At 33.5% G+C, this 18,658-nt stretch overlaps 1 protein-coding gene across 1 annotated transcript; it reads right to left on the minus strand.

The window, feature by feature from the left end:
* Window positions 1-1,883: 1,883 nt before the first annotated feature.
* LOC145328170 (uncharacterized) lies at window positions 1,884-17,824 on the minus strand. Its single transcript, XM_080171760.1, has 17 exons — window positions 17,714-17,824; window positions 17,288-17,353; window positions 15,935-16,078; window positions 15,239-15,309; window positions 14,696-14,769; window positions 14,215-14,269; window positions 13,157-13,307; window positions 12,335-12,384; window positions 9,643-9,755; window positions 8,960-9,083; window positions 7,872-7,987; window positions 7,265-7,307; window positions 6,362-6,449; window positions 5,366-5,438; window positions 5,051-5,095; window positions 3,966-4,027; window positions 1,884-2,669 (listed from the first exon to the last, which is right to left on the minus strand). Exons 2-17 carry the CDS (start codon window positions 17,323-17,325, stop codon window positions 2,558-2,560), a joined length of 1,359 nt encoding a protein of 452 aa, XP_080027886.1. The 5' UTR covers window positions 17,326-17,353; window positions 17,714-17,824; the 3' UTR covers window positions 1,884-2,557.
* Between the last annotated feature and the right edge of the window lie 834 nt (window positions 17,825-18,658).

Below are 18,658 nucleotides of genomic sequence, written 5' to 3' on the forward strand. Positions count from 1 at the left end.
AATTCTGTTATTTATGTGCATAAATTGTTAAAATACAAAATTGAAATTTACTTTTATACTTCATATTTTTATAATTAATAGTTTCATACGGATTTTACCAGGAAGGGATAAGCCATTTCATTGGTTTTATTAACACGATCAGTGGTGTGCGAACCGAAGGGGGCATTTGGGGCAATCGCCCCCCCCCCCCTAGCGACCTATTTATAGCTCCTGCGGGGCCAATTGCCTAACCCTGCGGGGAAATCATCTGACCCAACTTAACCTAGAATAACCTATTAAAAGCTACTATGAAAATACGACGAAATGCCTTTTAAGAGGCGTTGCCACAAAAGAAATTATACCCCAAAGTTTTCCATATTTCTAAGAGATTTTTATATCTATAGATGAAAGGACAAGTAATTTTCTTTATATCATTGGTTTTTATGGAACAATAATTTTTTTATGGATTATAAGATTAAAAAAAAAAAATTCTTGCTGTTTCGAGCATCCAGTATGTAATTTACTTTGACTGTCATCACACAACATACAGAAAAAAAGGATTTGTGACTTTTTCTATCTAAAATATATATTTATTTCAACAGATGCTCTTTAAATCTACTTGTCTGTATTCTTATTAATGATTTTTTGTGCTTTGCTACTTATAGATGTTGTCATCCTTGTTTAAAATCAGTTTTACATAATAGGTAAATTTTAAGTAAATTATTTCCAAAATGAGTGTTTTTATCTCCCCCCAAAAAAATTTTTTAATGGGGTTATTCATCCTTCCTGTTGAGATTTTATAACATCCCCTTCCACCAATAAAAAATGTTTTGTGGTGGGGGGGGGGGGGGGGTTGAAGGTTAAATCATTTTCTGTACTTTTTTTTCCAAGATGCTTTCTAGCTCCCTTCCCTTCGGTCATTGCAGGGTGGGGAGAAGGGATGGGGGAGAAGAGATAGGGGCACTTTGCTTTAGGGGGGGGCAAAATTTTACAAAATCTTCAAAATGCCCCCCCCCCCCCCCTAGACAAAGTGCTTCGCACGCCACTGAACACGATGCCACATTTGTTGCCCTAAAAACAATAGATGCTTACAATTTTTCAATGACAAACCTTTTCTGTCAATAATTTTAATCTACAAAAAATAATCAAGGGGTAATTTTGTTTTTTATGATTGGGAATGCGTATTAATTTATTTTGAATAAAATTAAATATGACTTAAAGATGTAATGTATGGTAATCAGAATTTCCATACTAATTTGCGAATTTGCGTGATGTCTGTCACAGGTTTTGGGAAGTTTAAGACGAAGCCCAATCTGTACAAGTTTTGCACCACTTTTGTTCCTGTGACGTCATATAAATGAGGGAGATGAGAGGACAAGTGGGAAAAAAACACTAAAAAAATTATGGAGAATCTCTCATTTTTATTACGTCACAGGAGAAAAGTGGTACAGATTGGTCTTCGTCAAGTTTAATATTTGTCCTGGAAGGTTTCAGGCTATTTGAAACAGAGGGGCCGGGCTGGGGTACTACAATCCCCTTGGTGATATGACCCTAGAAAAAAAATACGGGAATAGTCCTTTTCGTGGCAACGCCCCTTAAGGGGCGATTCGTCATATTTTAAAATGGCTTTTTATAGGTTATATTAGGTTAGGTTAGGTTATATTGGGTTAGGTGATTGCCCCACATGGTTAGGCAATTGTCCCCGCAGAATTAGACACAGGGGCTAGAAATAGGAGAAAAACTACTGTTAAAAATACTAAGAATCGCTTCTGGTGCGTTGCCCCGAAAGGGACTATACCTAAAATTACCCCTGGCCCCATTCCCACCCACCCCCCCCCCCATTCCAAAAAAAAAAAATATATTCAGATTTAGTAAAATAAAGTAGCTAAAAAAAAAAAAAAAAATATTGATTCATAAATAAATATATTAAATAATATATAATCTAAATTTTTCAATAATTATACAATACTTTCATTAGACATGTCAACAAAAAGAAAAACTACTTTACATCAAACTTTTTAGCGAGCGTAAAATAATCATCACTAAAACAAAATGTTATTTTGAAGCTCTTTATACAGCCTATAAAAAATGACGTCATACAATACAAATGACTAATGATAGGCCAATACACGGACTAAATTAAAATGGCAGGCCAGTATATATTTTTATTGACCAATAATAGGACAGTGTGACGTCATTTTTTATAGGCACTATAAAAAGCTTTTGTTATTTGCATTCTATTGATTTCTTTGTGAAAAAAATTTACAAATAATTATTTTTAGTTAAGTATAGGTGGAGGTAAAATAGTTGTTTCTACAGGTGTCAAATTCCGACAAATATATTATTTTCCATATGGCTTCGAAAGCGATTAAAATCCGCTGGATTAGAACCGGTTCTCAGCCAAACGGCAAAAATCATGTATAGCATCGTATGATAAATGATTTCCCACGAATAATAAAATAAATCATAAAAAGTTCTAACAGTTTAGAGTTGGCCTGGGCCTTTGGCCCCTTGGGGATACAAACCTAAATTTTTCCGAGGAAAGATGTCTAAAATACGATGCTAGAAGTAACTATTATCACAGATTGCATTCTTGAGGTTGTGACCAATATGTTTCTCCATAGAAAGCTAAAACTTCTTCATAGGGTTGAATATCCCTTGTGGCCATCACACAAGTTATTTCTCCAAACCTAAATCATAAATAAAGTTATTTTTAAAAGCGAAACAGTTAGCTCTTTTCGTTAATTTAAACAGGTTAGAATTGTCCCATCGATTTCAAACTTTGCATGATAATTCCTTTAACAGTTAGGTACGTTTTATGAAGCGTAGCATCATTCAATGATTATCAGATGTCCGTTCAACCATTTTAAAAAATATGATTTTTAACTGTTGACAACAAAATTTTAAAAATCCTATTTATCTGAATTTTGAAACTTTGATTCCTTCAACAATAAGGCTCAGTATTATCAGGCCTAGCTATTCTAACAATCAATTCTACAAAAAATCACGAAACTTTTAGAAGTATGGTGGGGGTAAATCTTGTTTTTTTCCATGTAACTGAAGAAGGGTGGGTAAGAAGGGAAGGAGAAGGGGAAGGGGGTTGTGGGGAAATTTTCCTTTAGAATTGTTTGTCAGAATCACATTCCCTTTTCCCTGAGTATTATAAGCAAGGCAACTTTATAATCAAATCATAAAAATGAAAGGATGTCCTTTTACTGCATCCTGTAATTATGCAATTTTGCAACAAATTTATGTACAATTTTGGTTAGAATTACAAATCAATAAATATTCTGCTTAACAAGATCTGACACTCTACTAAAGTTATTGTTCGTTTTTCCTTTCTTATGATTTTAGAGCTTTGCTTTTATGGATGTTTTCATCCTTGTTACAAGTATTCTTAATTGATTATTTAATGTAACACATTCTTTAGATGGCTTATACAATTTTACGTAATTTATGTCGTCAAATTGTTACAGTCCTCCAGTAAACAAGGATGCAACATGAACGTACAGAGTAGCTACACTATTAAATTGTCCCATAGCTTCAGTTGTGATGAAATAAATGTAATATCTTGACCCATAAACATGCAAAACTCATTTTGCCAATAAATTAAGTTGCCCTCTTTTATCAATATACCCAATGTACAAGTTAAATGTGATTGATATTTTTGTTCAATAGTAACTTTACATAAAAGGAGCAGTATGTCTTTCTGTCTGTCTGTCTGTCTGTCTATAACTTAATATCTCGCTAACCGCTAGACCGATATAATTATTTTTACAGTGAAGCTTCTTAAAGGTCCAGGAAAAGTTTATTTGAACTATTTTAAGAAGGGTATTCTCACCCTCCCAAAAGAAAACGCCACATAAAAACTCACGACAAATTATCTTTTTAAAACTCCATCAAGTGCCCCTAGAGGCGAAAACGCTATTCTCATTATTTTAAATGACCCCTATAAACTAAAGACGCATGCAACTGGCAAGGCATACCTTGGATGATCACAGTCACCATACACTGCATTATGAGGCTCTCCAATATTTGCACTGTTGGCCTGAAATAGGAAGCTTTTTTTAGAGCCTAAAACAAAATGACGTCATACAATACAAATGATCGTTGATAGGCCAGTTCACAGACTAAATTACAAATGACAGGCCAGTATACATTTTAATTGACCAATATGGTAGGTCAATCTTATAGGGGAAATGTAATTTTCGCGGGTGGTATTTGAGATAGACTGCAGATTGTTTTGGTGAAGATACCCTTTACCCAAGAAAGAGCATCCAGTAAACAATTTATTTGATCCGTCAGTCTGTCAGTCATGCTAAAAAAGACAAATTCATTTTTTTCCAAAACGTTTCGTGTTTTTAAACTATTTTTTCGTATTCATTCGAATCCGGTGGATAGAAACCGGTTCTCATCCATACGAAAAAACTATGTCTAGCATCGTATTATATCCAGCTTTCTACGAATGTTTTTTTTGCCCGTGTCTTCGGCACCTCGGGGCTAAAAAATTGGTTTTATCTTATTATTGTACATTCTATATCCGCGGAAAGCTGTTTATAATACGATGCGAGAAATAACTATTATAGTTACATATTATTTCTCTTTCTAACTGAACATCTGCTTTATAAATCACTTTGTCCGTTCTACTGTCCATAATTTGTTTTGTAATCTATAATACAAAGTAGCTTGATGTCTATCTGTCCGTCCGTCCGTCTGAAGCTTAAGATCTCGGTAACCACTGAACCGATCGGATTCTACTCTTCAGGGAATATACCTACTGGTCCTCTGGTGGTTTCTTGGGGGGTCGGACACCCCCAACCCCCTCAAAAAACAAACAAATCCCCACCCATTTTTTTGTAGAAGATTTCCTTGGTCCTTTTTATTTTTATTTTTTTTACGAATTTCACCTTAACTTTTTTTTATCATCTCTTGGGGCAAAGCCCCTAGAGGCTAGGGGCGAAGCCGCTAGTACTTATATATGCCATCATCCTTGCATGTTTGTTCATATGCTGTGCTAAAGAAGATAATTTTGTATCCTCAAATGAAGGCTGGAAAAAAATGTAAATTTCACCTTATGACCCAATGAAGCTACATAATTTGCTGTACTTCTGTATACCTGAAATAAAATATTTTTATCTATTTTATAATAATCTAATCTTCTATTCAAGGACGTAAAGGGGAAGGGGATAGATGAACTACTAGAACCTAAAAACTTTTAAAAATATGTATAATATGTAAATATATTTTTTTCCTCTCCCCCCTCTTTGATAACTCCCCAAAAATTATTAAAGAAGGAATTACTCCTTCTCTCAAACCTGGAAAAAAAATGACTCTTAATATTCAATCTATTAGATAAGAGTCCCAAGAACCAACTATGTATCTTTACCTTAGGTACATCTATTAGATGAGAGTCCCAAGACCCAACTATGTATCTTGAAGTCCTCAGCTCTTTACTTTGGCTAAATAAAAAAACAAATATAATTGAATAATCATTGAGGAATAATTTATCAATTAAAACAATGATTGTCCCAAAAATTTTACTCATCATACTCCATGCTTGCCTTATTCCCATGGACGTGGGGATGAAGGTGTCAACATTCCCCTCAAAATAAAAATTAGGAGGCTTGCATTACTCGCTTTTTGCCCCCTTAAGGTTTGCACCAACTAGGAAACCCTGTGCACGCCACTGTACTGCTAATCCTTATAATAAAGTATCAGGATGTGTGTTTGTCTGTACTGAAGGATCTATTTTGGGGGAGGGTACTACCCTCGATTATACAAGGGAGTAGAATTCAACATAAACGTCAACGCAACACAGACATATTTTAGATATAAAAAAAATATTCAAAGTGCCACTAGGGGCATCTAGGGGCGTAGCCGCTAGTATCCATAAAAAGTACTCATATTTTGAGCAGTCATTAAATATTCCTTCTTATATAACTCTCTTAGTTTTGGGAATAACGGTTCTTTCCCTGAAAATGCCTATAGAGCACTGAAGCTTCCCCTCCTTTTTTTCTGAAATTCTCCTTAACAGAGTAGCTTCTCCTAGGTCCCGGGAAGGTTTATAACTATAGTACCGCAACCCTACTCGGAGAAATCGATAAAAATAAAAAATATAAAAAACGCCGCCCTGTGAACATTTTTAAAATTAGCTAAAACATAACTAACACCATCTAGCGGCGAGAAAAATATTTTTGGTCAATAGCTGATTTTAAAATAGATTGAAAAGAAACAATCTACGTGACCCTGTAGGCCTCTAGGGGCGTAGCCGCGAGTTCTGAATAAGGAGGGGGGGGGGGATTCTGTGTTCGATAAGAATTTTAATGTAAACTACCGTTACGTAGATATATACATATCTTTTGAAAAATCTAAATGGTCATACCTGGCCTCTTCAAATGTAATTTTGACTCCATTGTAAGCAGCTACCAGATCTCCCTTCTTCAGCTGGGTTTTAGTAAATAAACCTTCTCCTGATAATATATATATTTATAATTTTAATTTGAATCAAATGCATAAGAGATATGACAACTGCCAATAAATTCATTTATATCTCTAACATGATTATTAAAATATTTTCGTTCTGTAAATGAAAATTATTATATGGAAGTAAAGTTATGACGATGCTCGTTTATACCAACCAATTAATATTTGATACAAATCCTCAAAGTTTATAGCAAAAGAATGAGAGAAGTATGTTTAAAACTTTGGGTACCATAACGGTTTAAAGTTAAATGCCCCATCCCAAAAGTAATTTGATTTTCTAAAATAAACAACATCCTGACTCTCATTTTTTCTTCTTTCTTTATTGTGACTACTAAACATCTGAGGTGGATTCTTTAAAAAAAATTTGCCCCACTAATCGCTTAGTGGGGCAAAATAGTTTTCGTGAAAAATCCACCAAAATCACATTAAAAATCTACCAAAATTGAACAAAATCATAGAAGGGTTATTAATTTTTTTAGATTTTTTATGTGATTTTGGAGGATTTTTCACGAAAACAATTTTGCCCTACTAAGCGATTAGTGGGGCAATTTTTTTTAATAAATGCTCTAAACTCATTTTGTCCTTTTATCTATCCATGATATTGGATTTTTTATTTCAACAACACTTATGGACTAACATTGTTCTATCCCAATATCATTTTGGTACTTTTCCACAAAGAACCTGTCAAACACTGAACTCTCTCCCTCCATACTTTATTTTTTGAGATATTTGAAAATAAGAAGGGGGTCTTATTTGAGCTCAACACAGCACTTTAAGAGAAAACACCTCTATTTATCTTTACCTGCATCTTTCATTGGTGAGGGTGCAACAAACAAATTCATTTCCTGAAAACAAAATAATATATATTGTAGAGATACCTTGCTTGCACATATACATATGTGTTCTTCCCAAGTACAGATGGGGTGGGAGAAAGACACTCCACTAATCTCAATAAAAAATATATCAAGTTTCTGAATATTAGGAATATTTGGACCAATTAATTCTCTATTTAAAGTATATTTTTCTCAATATTTAAAAAACAAATTAAGCATATTTATTTACATTTTGTCCAGAGGTTATATAATTAATTTGGCATTGGATCATCCATTTTTGATCCTTCCCTTAAAGTGCCTATAGATCACAAATATCACAACCCCCTACATTAATTTTGTAATAAATTTTAACAATTGTGAGGGATTTTTTTCTTTTATCATTATTCTTGCCCTGCTGGGCCTATACCTGTGGTGCCCTAACCCTGCAGGGCTCCCCTGTACCCAATGTAAAATGCAATAAACACATGAAAACCATTTATTTTACTTTTAGATTGGTCTTTGGATATTTCATCAAATTCTCAACAATTTAAAGCTAAACAAAACATTATTCAATAATGTTTTAATTGAAGAAATTACCTCATAAATATCTGATAACATCTTATCAGGAGTTATTGTGTTATTAGTAGATTCATAGAAAGTATACTTTTCTCTCCCATCTAATATTTCCATTTCTGGTTGCAATAGTCCATAATCTAAAATAGAAATATATCATTGGTTAAAGGGATTATGCAGCAAAAATTACCTTCATAAAAAGTCATTCAATCTATTCAATCTAGTTTTTCAATATTTAAAGGAATGGGTATGAAGGAAATCATTGGTTAAAGGGAATATGCACCAAAAAAATCAAGAAAAAAAAATTTCTTCTCCCCTCTAATATTTGGATCACTGGTTTAGTAGCTCATACTCCTAATAAAATTAAAGTCTCCAAAGTTGTTAAGTTTACGAATAAGAAACTTATTTTAAAAAATTTCTTCTCCCCTCTAATATTTGGATCACTGGTTTAGTAGCTCATACTCCTAATAAAATTAAAGTCTCCAAAGTTGTTAAGTTTACGAATAAGAAACTTATTTTAAAACTTACGGGACCAGTTTAATAAACAGCCCATTGTCCTCTGTATTTTTCTCTCCCTTCTAGTAATATATCTAACTCTAGTTGTATTGGTTAATAATCTAAGTTAAAGGGAATATGCATCAAAAAGAACTTTTATAAATAGTTATTCATTCTTTGCTATCTCAGATTTCAATATCTTGGTGTCATAATGGTGTCACTCACATAATCAATCCTCCAGAGAAATGACCAAAAATTATTTTTATCATTGTCTTCTATTAAACTTGATCAGCTATAATTTATCAATAAAATTTAAATTAAGTACTTCTTTGACCAAGTATCCAAAAGGATAAGACAATAGCCGATAAATTGATGTACAATTACATCCTCAATAATTATACACAAAATTACCTCTCTGTAGATTAAAATTAGTGGTTGAAACGTTTGGACACTCAACTTAATGAGCCAACCAATCAAAATTCAATAAAAGTCTCCAAAGTTGTTTAACAAATTAACCTTATAATAAAACTTTTAGGACTAGTGTAAAAATTGCCAATGTCCCCTCCCTCCCTAACCTTTGACAATTAAAGTACGTAAGTGCATAAAACTTCTCTAACCTGAGTTAATTGTAAAGTTTTTGAGAATGGCAGGTTTTCCATGGACCATGAGACCATCCCTCCAAGTTCCAACTATTCCAGATTTGATGTCAGAGTACAGATGCACACAATCCTCTCCCTCGGCCTGTAACAAGCAAGAGAATTACCAACAAAATATTTAACTAGGACAGTTATGAACAGTTACAGTTCAACTATATTAACTGACTGCATGCATCTTTAATACTAAAATACTATGTGCGACTACTTCTAAGTTTATTTACTGACCTATACACATTTGCTCTAAAAAAAATCTTGATTCGTCGCGTCAGTCTGTCTGTTAGGAGGGTGTTAAAAACCTCTTGTTGTTTGTAATACAACCACACAAAAACACATCCCCCCAAACCCCCCTCGATTTTGGATCAGGGGGAGGGAGTTGTCAAAATTTTCGCATGCGCTTCGTGAACCCCCATGGCAAAATCTTCTGTACCCGCCTAACATAGCTGCAGTGGGTATAATTTTTAACTTCTCTAGTATGACACATGGCAGACTAGAACCCAAAACCTCCACATCCCTGGATGGTTTTAGGCTATTCAATTTTCATATCTAAAGTTTGGTTTTAGGCTATTCCTACTTTCCCTACTCAATTGAATACAGAGCGCTAGATGCTAGAATAGCAGCAGCTAGTCGAAATAAAAAGAACTTACCCTACCAACAATATTTAGAGTGCAATAAAGGGCCCCAAGTGGAGAAAAGGACCAAACATACACATCCTCGTGGATTTTTTCTTCGGTATACACCACAAGAGAGTCCAAGAAATCTAACAAAAAAAATTATGTTCATTTGTAGCGCAGCAACTTACAAATTAAAGATAGAGAAAAATCCATCTTTATATCCTAGTGAATTTTAAAAAAATTATGCATCGCTTTTATCTTATAGAAAAAAAAGTAAATTAAATAATATTTTACCGCAACAATTTTTGTATGAAATTTGCGTCACATTTCAAATATTACGCATGACCGAGCACGACTTTGAGAAACAGCATTTTCTTACCCGTCATCGTGTACATTTATGAGAAATTAAAGTTTACAAAGATAGTATGCATGATGACTAACAAAACATCAAAATTCCCTGTCAAAACTTTTGAAATTCTGTCGATATGAAATTCTAGGATTTGTGTCGATTATATGTCTTTATTATAAAGTGCTTAAGGTCAAGGATGACATATAATGATAGTTTAATAGGGCATTATAAATACATACTTATGTCAACATAATAACGAAAAACCTGACAGGATTACGTGTGCGTTTAAGATTTTGTTATTTAGCAATTTTTTTGTATGCCACTTTCTAGGCCACTTTCTCTTCTGCTTGAGTTTCAAACTAGAATTATTTCAGGACTATGGCTGCTAAAGCGAAAAGACAATCTATTCATTTGTATTTTCATATCCATTTATATAAAGTAGTAAGGTTTTTTTTTGTATAAGCTTAAGATTTCAATAACTTCTGAACTGATTGAGTGCTCTTTTTTTTTAGAGAAGCTTCACATAGTTCCCGGGATGGTTTTAGGCTATTTTCATGTTTGGATTTTGTACTGGCAAAGGGTTTAGGCTATTTTTTGTCTTATCCCCTTTGAATAGTCCTTATACTAAAGTAACAGGATGTTTGTTTGTTTGTTTGTCTGTGTGTTTGTACCGAAGGATCTCGCTAACCGCTGAGTCGATCAGGTTCTCCATTACAGGGTAGCTTCTCATAAAAGGTTTATAACTATTTTTGGGGAGGGTACTACCACCCTCCCAAGAGAAATCACCCCTAGAAAAAATTTCTCCCCCCCAAAAATTTTTTTAAAAAATCAGAAATAAAAATAAAATATGTTTTGGGATTCAACTCCCCCCACCTCCAGTGCCCCTAGAGGCCTCTAGAGGCGTAGCCGCTAGTGTTTTATATTTCAATAACTACTGAACCGCTTGAAATGTCTATTTTATGGAATCTTCACCCAGGCCCCGGGATGGTTTTGGGCTAATCTTTTTTTTTAGATCTTGGAATGTGGTTATAGGCTATTTTTTTGCTTTTCCCACCCCTTCCATGCATAGCTTCTAGACGCTAATATAAATTATAAAAAGGCGTAAACTTTTTTTCTCGTATTCATTCGAATCCGGTGGATAGGAACCGGTTCTCATCCATACGAAATAACTATGTCTAGCATCGAATTATATCCAGCTTTTTACGAACATAAAAATGTACAATTATAAGATTAAAACTAGTTTTTTTAGCCCTGAGGTTCTATATCCGCGGCGTTTATAATACGATGCGAGAAATAACTATTCTTATATGTGTGATATCTTTTGAGAGATTTAAACAAGACATTTAAATCTTTTTGCATAAATTTTTTTTTAAAATTATTGGATGTTGATTGATATGACGATTGGGTATAAACTTAAATCAGTTCGATATTTTCCGTGTGCTAATTAAGTTCTAATTAACTATTTTTGGCAATTGCCTTTATGAAAGTTAGTTTTAGGATAAACTGTATTTGAAGCATTTTTAAAGGTATATAAAAAATATACTCAGACACCTGTAGAATCATACTGTAGAATTCAAATAAGAATAATAGCCTACATAATTTTTTTGGTAGAGTTAAAAGTTTTTTTTTCTTTTTTAATAAGTTCCTTTATGTCTTTTCTTTTTTGGTAAAATTCTGTTTTGTTTTGATCATGGTAAAACTAGCCTTTTTATAAGCTTTGCTTTTTAGTAGCGAAGCTACTCTATAAATCGAAATGTCCGTCTTTCCGTCCGTCCGTCTGAAACAGAAAGGGGGAAAAGTGATATTCTCGGCTCATATAAAAGATAGAAGGCTCAAATTTTCAGGGATTAAATGTGTTATCATTCTTCATATTTTTACCAAGTTTCATTAAGATTCGTCAATTAACTGGGGTGCTTGATCGATTCCTACATTTTTAAGTTTTCATAATTTTCTCTACTCCTATTCAAGATAGACGGCTGAAGTTTTTAGGGATTAAATACTTTAATATTCTGCATAATTTTATCAAATTTTATTGAGATTTACTTATTGGTTGGGGTGCTAGTTCGATTCCTAGATTTTTAAGTTTTCATGATTTTCTTTACTCCTATTCGAGATAGGGATTAAATAAGTTGACAATTTACATATCCCAAAAAGTCTCATAAAGATTTGCTTATTGGTTGAGGTTCTAGATTGATTTCTAGATTTTCACGTGATAAATCTTACAAGGTTTCGTGATTTTTTTAGTTTATTTTTTTATGAAACTGCTCTATAGTTCATTTTTTCCGAATATCTATCCATAATTTTTGAGCTTCGCTACTTATGGATGTTGTCATCCTTGTTTTACCAAGGTAATATCCCTGTAAATCTGTATTGTACCTGGCTCTGACTTCTCCTCTTGATTACCTCCGCATTGCCCCTCGTAACACCTACACAGTCAGTTATAGGGGTAGCTGCGCTAAATATTTTGATTTGAAAATTCGGATCTACTGCAGTTCAGGGTAAAATATTGCTGGTAACGAATATTGCCAATAATCTATTAATTTTAAATGCTGCTAGCTGCCAAACGGCTGAACGTACAGATCATACCCGCACACCATTTTAAGCGGTATAAGAAGGCCCACAAATAATCTGGAATAGCCAAGATCCAATGATGCACACAATGATGCACAGGGAAAGCTTCACTGAAGAAAAAACGCGTAAAATAGGCCTTTATCGCGCATTTCTCTGCACTGCGAGATAATTATTCATTATTGATTTATTACTATTCCAGATTATTTGTAGGCCTTCTTATGCTGCTTACAACAGTGTGCGTTCTGTACGTTCAGCCGTTTGGCAGCTAGCAGCCTTTAGAATTCATAGATTTTTGGCAATATTCGTTACCAGCATTTTTTTACCGTCAACTGCAATAGATCCGAAAATTCTTGTAATTATGTTGATTACTTGCGTAGAACATTTATTTATCACGTCGTACAGACAGCTTTCCGTGGATAATAAGTTAGATTATAAGTTTAATTTCCAGTGTTGATAGCCTCGAGGGGCCAAGGCTAGGGCAAACAAACTGGTATTAATATGATGATTCTTTCTATTATTTCTATAATACGCAACCATACATGATTTTTCAGTATGGCCGGTTATCAATCCAGCGGATGTTAAACGGTTTGAAAGCCATACTGGAAATTATTTTCCTAATAAGCTTACCATAAAGATTTGGATAATCCATTGAAGCATCCATCCACAAGGGGAGCAGAAGTCAAAATATTATCTTTTGACAGAAAATCAACAATTCCGCTGGTAGCATTGGTATAACTTCTCACTGACATTGACAACATTTCATATTTCTCATAACAAACTGAAATATAATTATATTTTATATCATCCACACAAAGTACCTTGTTGAGCATTGAACCACCCCCCCCCCGCCCCTCCTATTTGGGGATAAAATATGGAGGGTGATAGTTTTTCGTCGGTTTGTTCATTACTTTAGGTCAGGTTAGGTTATATTGGGTACTGGGTAGCCCTGTAGGCACGGGCACTCTGCAGGGGTTATACATAGGAAAAAACTTCCCCATCTTGAAGTTCCTTATAGTGCCTATAAAATAAATGACGTCATACTATACAAATGACCAATGATAGGCCAATACACATACTAAATTATCAATAACAGGGCAGTATACATTTTAATTGAACAATGGTAGGCCTGTATGGCGTCATTTGTTATAAGCACTATGAAAAACTTCCCCCTTCTTGATTACAATTGAATTCGAAAATAAAGGTGGGAATATCAATGCCCCACGGCCTCTTTGTGTGAAAGCGCTGATTAAGTAAATGTTTTTGAAACGATGGCTCTCATTTTGTCGTTGAGATTAATGTCATATATCTGAGAAATTTTAAATTGCGGGAATCACAAAATCAATATTAGTTTTGTTAGCCCGTGCCTACGGCCCCTCAGGACCAACAAAACTGGTATTAATCATTAGTTTTTTTATTTTACTACCCGCGGAAAGCTGTCTTTATAATAATATCTTCTATTACCTACCGAGCGAACAAAAATGAGAATTAATCGCAAATTCACGAAATTCGTAAAAATTCTTTTTAAAAAAATTGGTGAGGGGATTTTTTTATTCTTTTATTCCCTGAAGCGTAGAACCCGATCGGTTTAGTGGTTACCGAGATCTTAAGGGACGGACGGACAGGCGGACTGCCGGACGGACAGACATCAAGCTACTTTGTATTATAGATTAAATATTAAAACTTACTATTTCCCGGGTAAAACTTGTAAATAGTTCTTGATTTATCATCACTCCCGCTTTCCTATTATAAAAAGTAGTATTTTGTCTGAAGCTTAAGATCACAATAACAATTGAACTAAATGTTTTCTTTTTTATATTATAAATATTTTTGAATACTCTAATAAAATGGTCCTTCCAGTTGGCTAATGTAATAAACCCCCCACCCCCTCTATCCACACATTTACCCCATCCCTTCCCATCCTACTAGAGGAAAGAACTGACCAATAAGGGAGGACGAAAGTAGGAAATTAAATTGACGACAAAATTTCCCTTGTAATAATATTCACGTAAATTATTTCCATTACATAACAAACCCACAGCAGAAGCGTACAACGCTGCGTCATACTAGAGACGTTATATTTATAATGTCTAAAATTGAACAGAGTACGCACTTACTGACCCTAGTGATAGAGTGGCTGCTTCACAGAAAAGTATATAAAATAATCACCTCTTCAGAGTAGAATTTGTCAGATGAAAGACATTTATTTATCAAGCAAGCGCTTGAATTAAGTTTTCTACCACCTAAAAGAAATGACAACATTTAAAGTTTAGAAGAACAAAAAATCATGGATGGACTATCAAAGTGATTTAAAAAGCAAATGTTCAGTGTTCAGTTGTATGTATAAGTTTTGATATTTAAATTTTTGTAGCAGGACTGACAGACTTACGTACCAGGTAATATATTTTCAGAAGAAAATAAGCAGTCTGTAGTTGAGCTTGTAAAATAAAAAAGGCGGTAGAAAAAAAATTTACTAAGTTGATAATGATTAATAAATTTCTTAAAGCGAAGCTTTTCATAATTGCGGTAGGTCCTTAAGTAACGGTTAAATAATCATGTAAGAAGTGTCCTATCGATTTCAAAGTTCTCTTGACGTAAATTTCTCTTCTGTAAAGGTTCAGCAGTTAGATAAATTCTTCGGTACAAATAGACATACAGGCAGACTCATAGACATCCTGTTACTTTTATTTAAAGATAACATTCACCAAATACCTATATGTGGAATTTTATATTGTGATAAATCTTTTTCCTTCATATTTTCTTTCCATTCAGTGAAATAATCCCTGAAAAAATATCATTTAAAGGCCTCTTGGGGGCTAAAAATGAAAGTTTTAACTGCATGACTTATGCGCATTAGAGTGTTTCAATTTTTTCCTTTTAGGTGATAAAAATGTTCATTTGATAAATTTATAATTATAGAAGTAATTGTATATTATCTCCTTAATGGCAAGGACCCTTTACCAGCAGACAAAAAAAATGCCATTAAACTTAAACTAAGCTGTTACAAGCTTTTGAGAGTAATTTGCATTGCTTTAGTTAGTTTTTTTGTCCTATAGGGTTTAAGATGTACCAATAAGTAAATATTTATCAAAACATTTTACTTCATATTTTTCCTGTTGTTCTCTTGTATGGACCTGTGATTGCTATAACTCCACTTGAAATTTTATTTTACATGCGATCAGTTCAATTTCAAAGGCCCAATGGAAAATCGGGACAGGGTCCTTGCCCTGTATGGAAGAAAAGGCTAAAAGAAAAACGAAAAGGGATGGGTAATAGAAAGGACTTTTGACCGATATGAATTAAAAAGGGATTTCACTTCTAAAAATGAAAATAGGCAAACTACTAAAATTACAGAAGAGCAGACAGACAGACAGACAGAAATTTTTTTTGTTTTGTTAAAAAATTTACCTTAAATGTGTGCCTTCTATATGTTGTAATAATTGACACTGTTGTGTTGTATTATAATTTACTTTACAAAATCCTTCCTCTTGTTGTTGACCTAGGATACTCCCCACTAGAGGTAGTAACACAGTTATAATTACAAGAAAAGTCCTATCAATCATAAACAATCATTTTTTAAAGCGAAGATTTTCTATAATTAGGGTCGGTCCGTTCGTCCGTCCGTCCGTCCGTCCGTCCGAGAGGGATAGCTTTTTTTTTAATTAAGGCATGTTAGAATTGTCCTATCGATTTCAAACTCTGTATGGTGATTCCTGTAGTATTTAGGTACGATTTAAAAAGCGTAGCAACTCTGTAATCATTACCAGTATGTCCGTACGTCCATTTTAATCATGTGGATTTTTTACTTTATTAACAACAAATTTTTATGTGAACTAATTATCCGATTGTTTTGATTTTCGGTATATGATTCCTGGGACAACAAAGTACAATTTTATAAGCAAAGCAACTCTATATTCAAGTCCCAAAAATGTCCATAAACATTATCCTGTATCAAGAAGATTTTCAACAATTGTACTCACAATTTTGAATTGACTCTTAATCATATATATTTTGATTATTCAGGTAAGACACTATACAAGTGTTAATGTCCGTTTGTCTTACAGCTTCAGAGCTTGGCTTTTATGGATGTTGTCATCCTTGTTTATAATACAAACAAGGGTGACAACAGACAGTTGAATATTTGAATTTTATAGAATTTGTGTTCAGTTCAATATCAATACGAATCCCAACACAAAATTTAGGCATTTCATACTTGATAACAGCTAATGCGATAGAATTAGTTTAGAGAATCAGCCATTTATCTTGAATAGCAGACGAGAAAATCACAATTCCCCCATAGTGACATTGACTGACGGACGGACAAAGTGAATTAATAATTATTTCTCACATCGTGTAATAAACGGCTTTACGCGGATATAGAATGTACAATTATAAGATTAAAACCAGTTTTTTAGCCCGAGATGCCGAAGGCACAGACTGAAAAAACTGGTTTTAATGTTATGATTGTTCATTTCTATATTCGTAGAAAACTGGATATAATACGATGCTAGATATAGTTTTTTCGTATGGATGAGAACCAGTTCTAATCCACAGGTTTCGAATGAATACGAGAATGGTTATTTCTCGTATCGTATTATAAACGGCTTTCCGCGGATATAGAATTTACAATTATAAGATTAAAACTAGTTTTTTTAGCCCCGAGGTGCCGGAGGCATCGGCTAAAAAACTGGTTTTAATCTTATGTTGTACATTTCTATATTCGTAGAAAATAATAATCGAAAATTTGATTGTTTATTTTGCCTAAAGTTTGTTGTGGAAATATTTCTTAAATCAGTCATTTTATTTCTATATTCTGTGTTTAGTCATCTGAAATATATAAATATAGCGTAAAATTAAAGTTTTTATAATCACAAGGATGAAAACATTCATAAACCTTGGAATCCATTTTTAAAAAGTTAAAATAGGATAACTATATAAAATCTATAATACAAAGTAGCTTGATGTCTGTCCCTCTGTCTGTCCGTCCCTTAAGATCTCGGTATCCACCAAAATTCTGCTCTTCAGGGTATATACCTATTGGTCCTGTGGTGGTTTTAAGCTTTTTTCTTGGGGGGGTGGGACACCCCCAACCCATAAAAAAAATGAAAACTCCCCCCCCCCAAAAAAAAAAAAAATTTCTGGGGAAACTACTTCACAAAAAATTTTATTTTTATTTTTTTTAATTACCTCTTGAGGCTATGAACTGTGTCGTACTGTAACAAGAATCATCATACCATGTTTCAAATCTAAAATTGAAAGGACAATTCAACATTTCCTAAATCAACTAAAGTTATCAAGAAAGAAGATTGATTTTTATGGGCGAAAATACTCCATAATAATGCACATCCTGTTAACATTATTACCTAATCCGTAGGTCTTTCATAAATAGTATAAAAAGAAAAATATTTTAGCATATAAACACTGAACAATGTGGTTTCACTTAACAAACTAGGGCTCGCAAAAAAACTTTGTGCGTGTATTGGAGTGACTTGCAGGCTGTATGCAAGTTACTGTATGTGCGCGCGCGCGTGTGTGTGTTTAGCTTAAATTGGCTAAATGTGCCTGGTTTTAATTTTAGAAAGTTATTTTTTGCATTGTACACATTTTTGCGTCTTGCTTTAGAGAACAAAACAAGAGAGAGATACTATAAGGATAATTTTTATGGCATATGTTACAGATTATTCTTCTTTCTGCCTAACCCTTGGGGGGAGGGGGGTGGGTTACCCTGTACCTAATACAACCTAACCTAACCTGAATCATAAATAATATGATACTTTTGGAAAAAGAAAAAAAGAAATAATTATCTCTGTTAGATTAATTTCTACTAACTTCTCTGTTTTAATATTTTTTTGAATCCTTTAAATATAATTAATTCTTATATTAATCGTACCTCCTATTTATACTGTAACATCCTAAAAATTTTAATCTAAAATAAAAGTTTGATTGTAATGATGTTTTGAAGAATTTTATAACTTTAATACAGCCTTGTATAAACCTGCGACCGTGGCTTAACGCGTAGCGCATCCGCTTTGCCCCAAGAGGTTTAATTAAGCTAACTTTTTGTATTTTAGTTTTTAAAGAAGTTAAAAAAAATTTTTTTTGAGGGGGAATTTTTTTTGAGGTGGGGTCAGT

The sequence above is a fragment of the Acartia tonsa genome, chromosome 9 (assembly GCF_053477335.1).
Source record: "Acartia tonsa isolate MP-2025a chromosome 9, ASM5347733v1, whole genome shotgun sequence".
NCBI lineage: Eukaryota > Metazoa > Arthropoda > Copepoda > Calanoida > Acartiidae > Acartia > Acartia tonsa.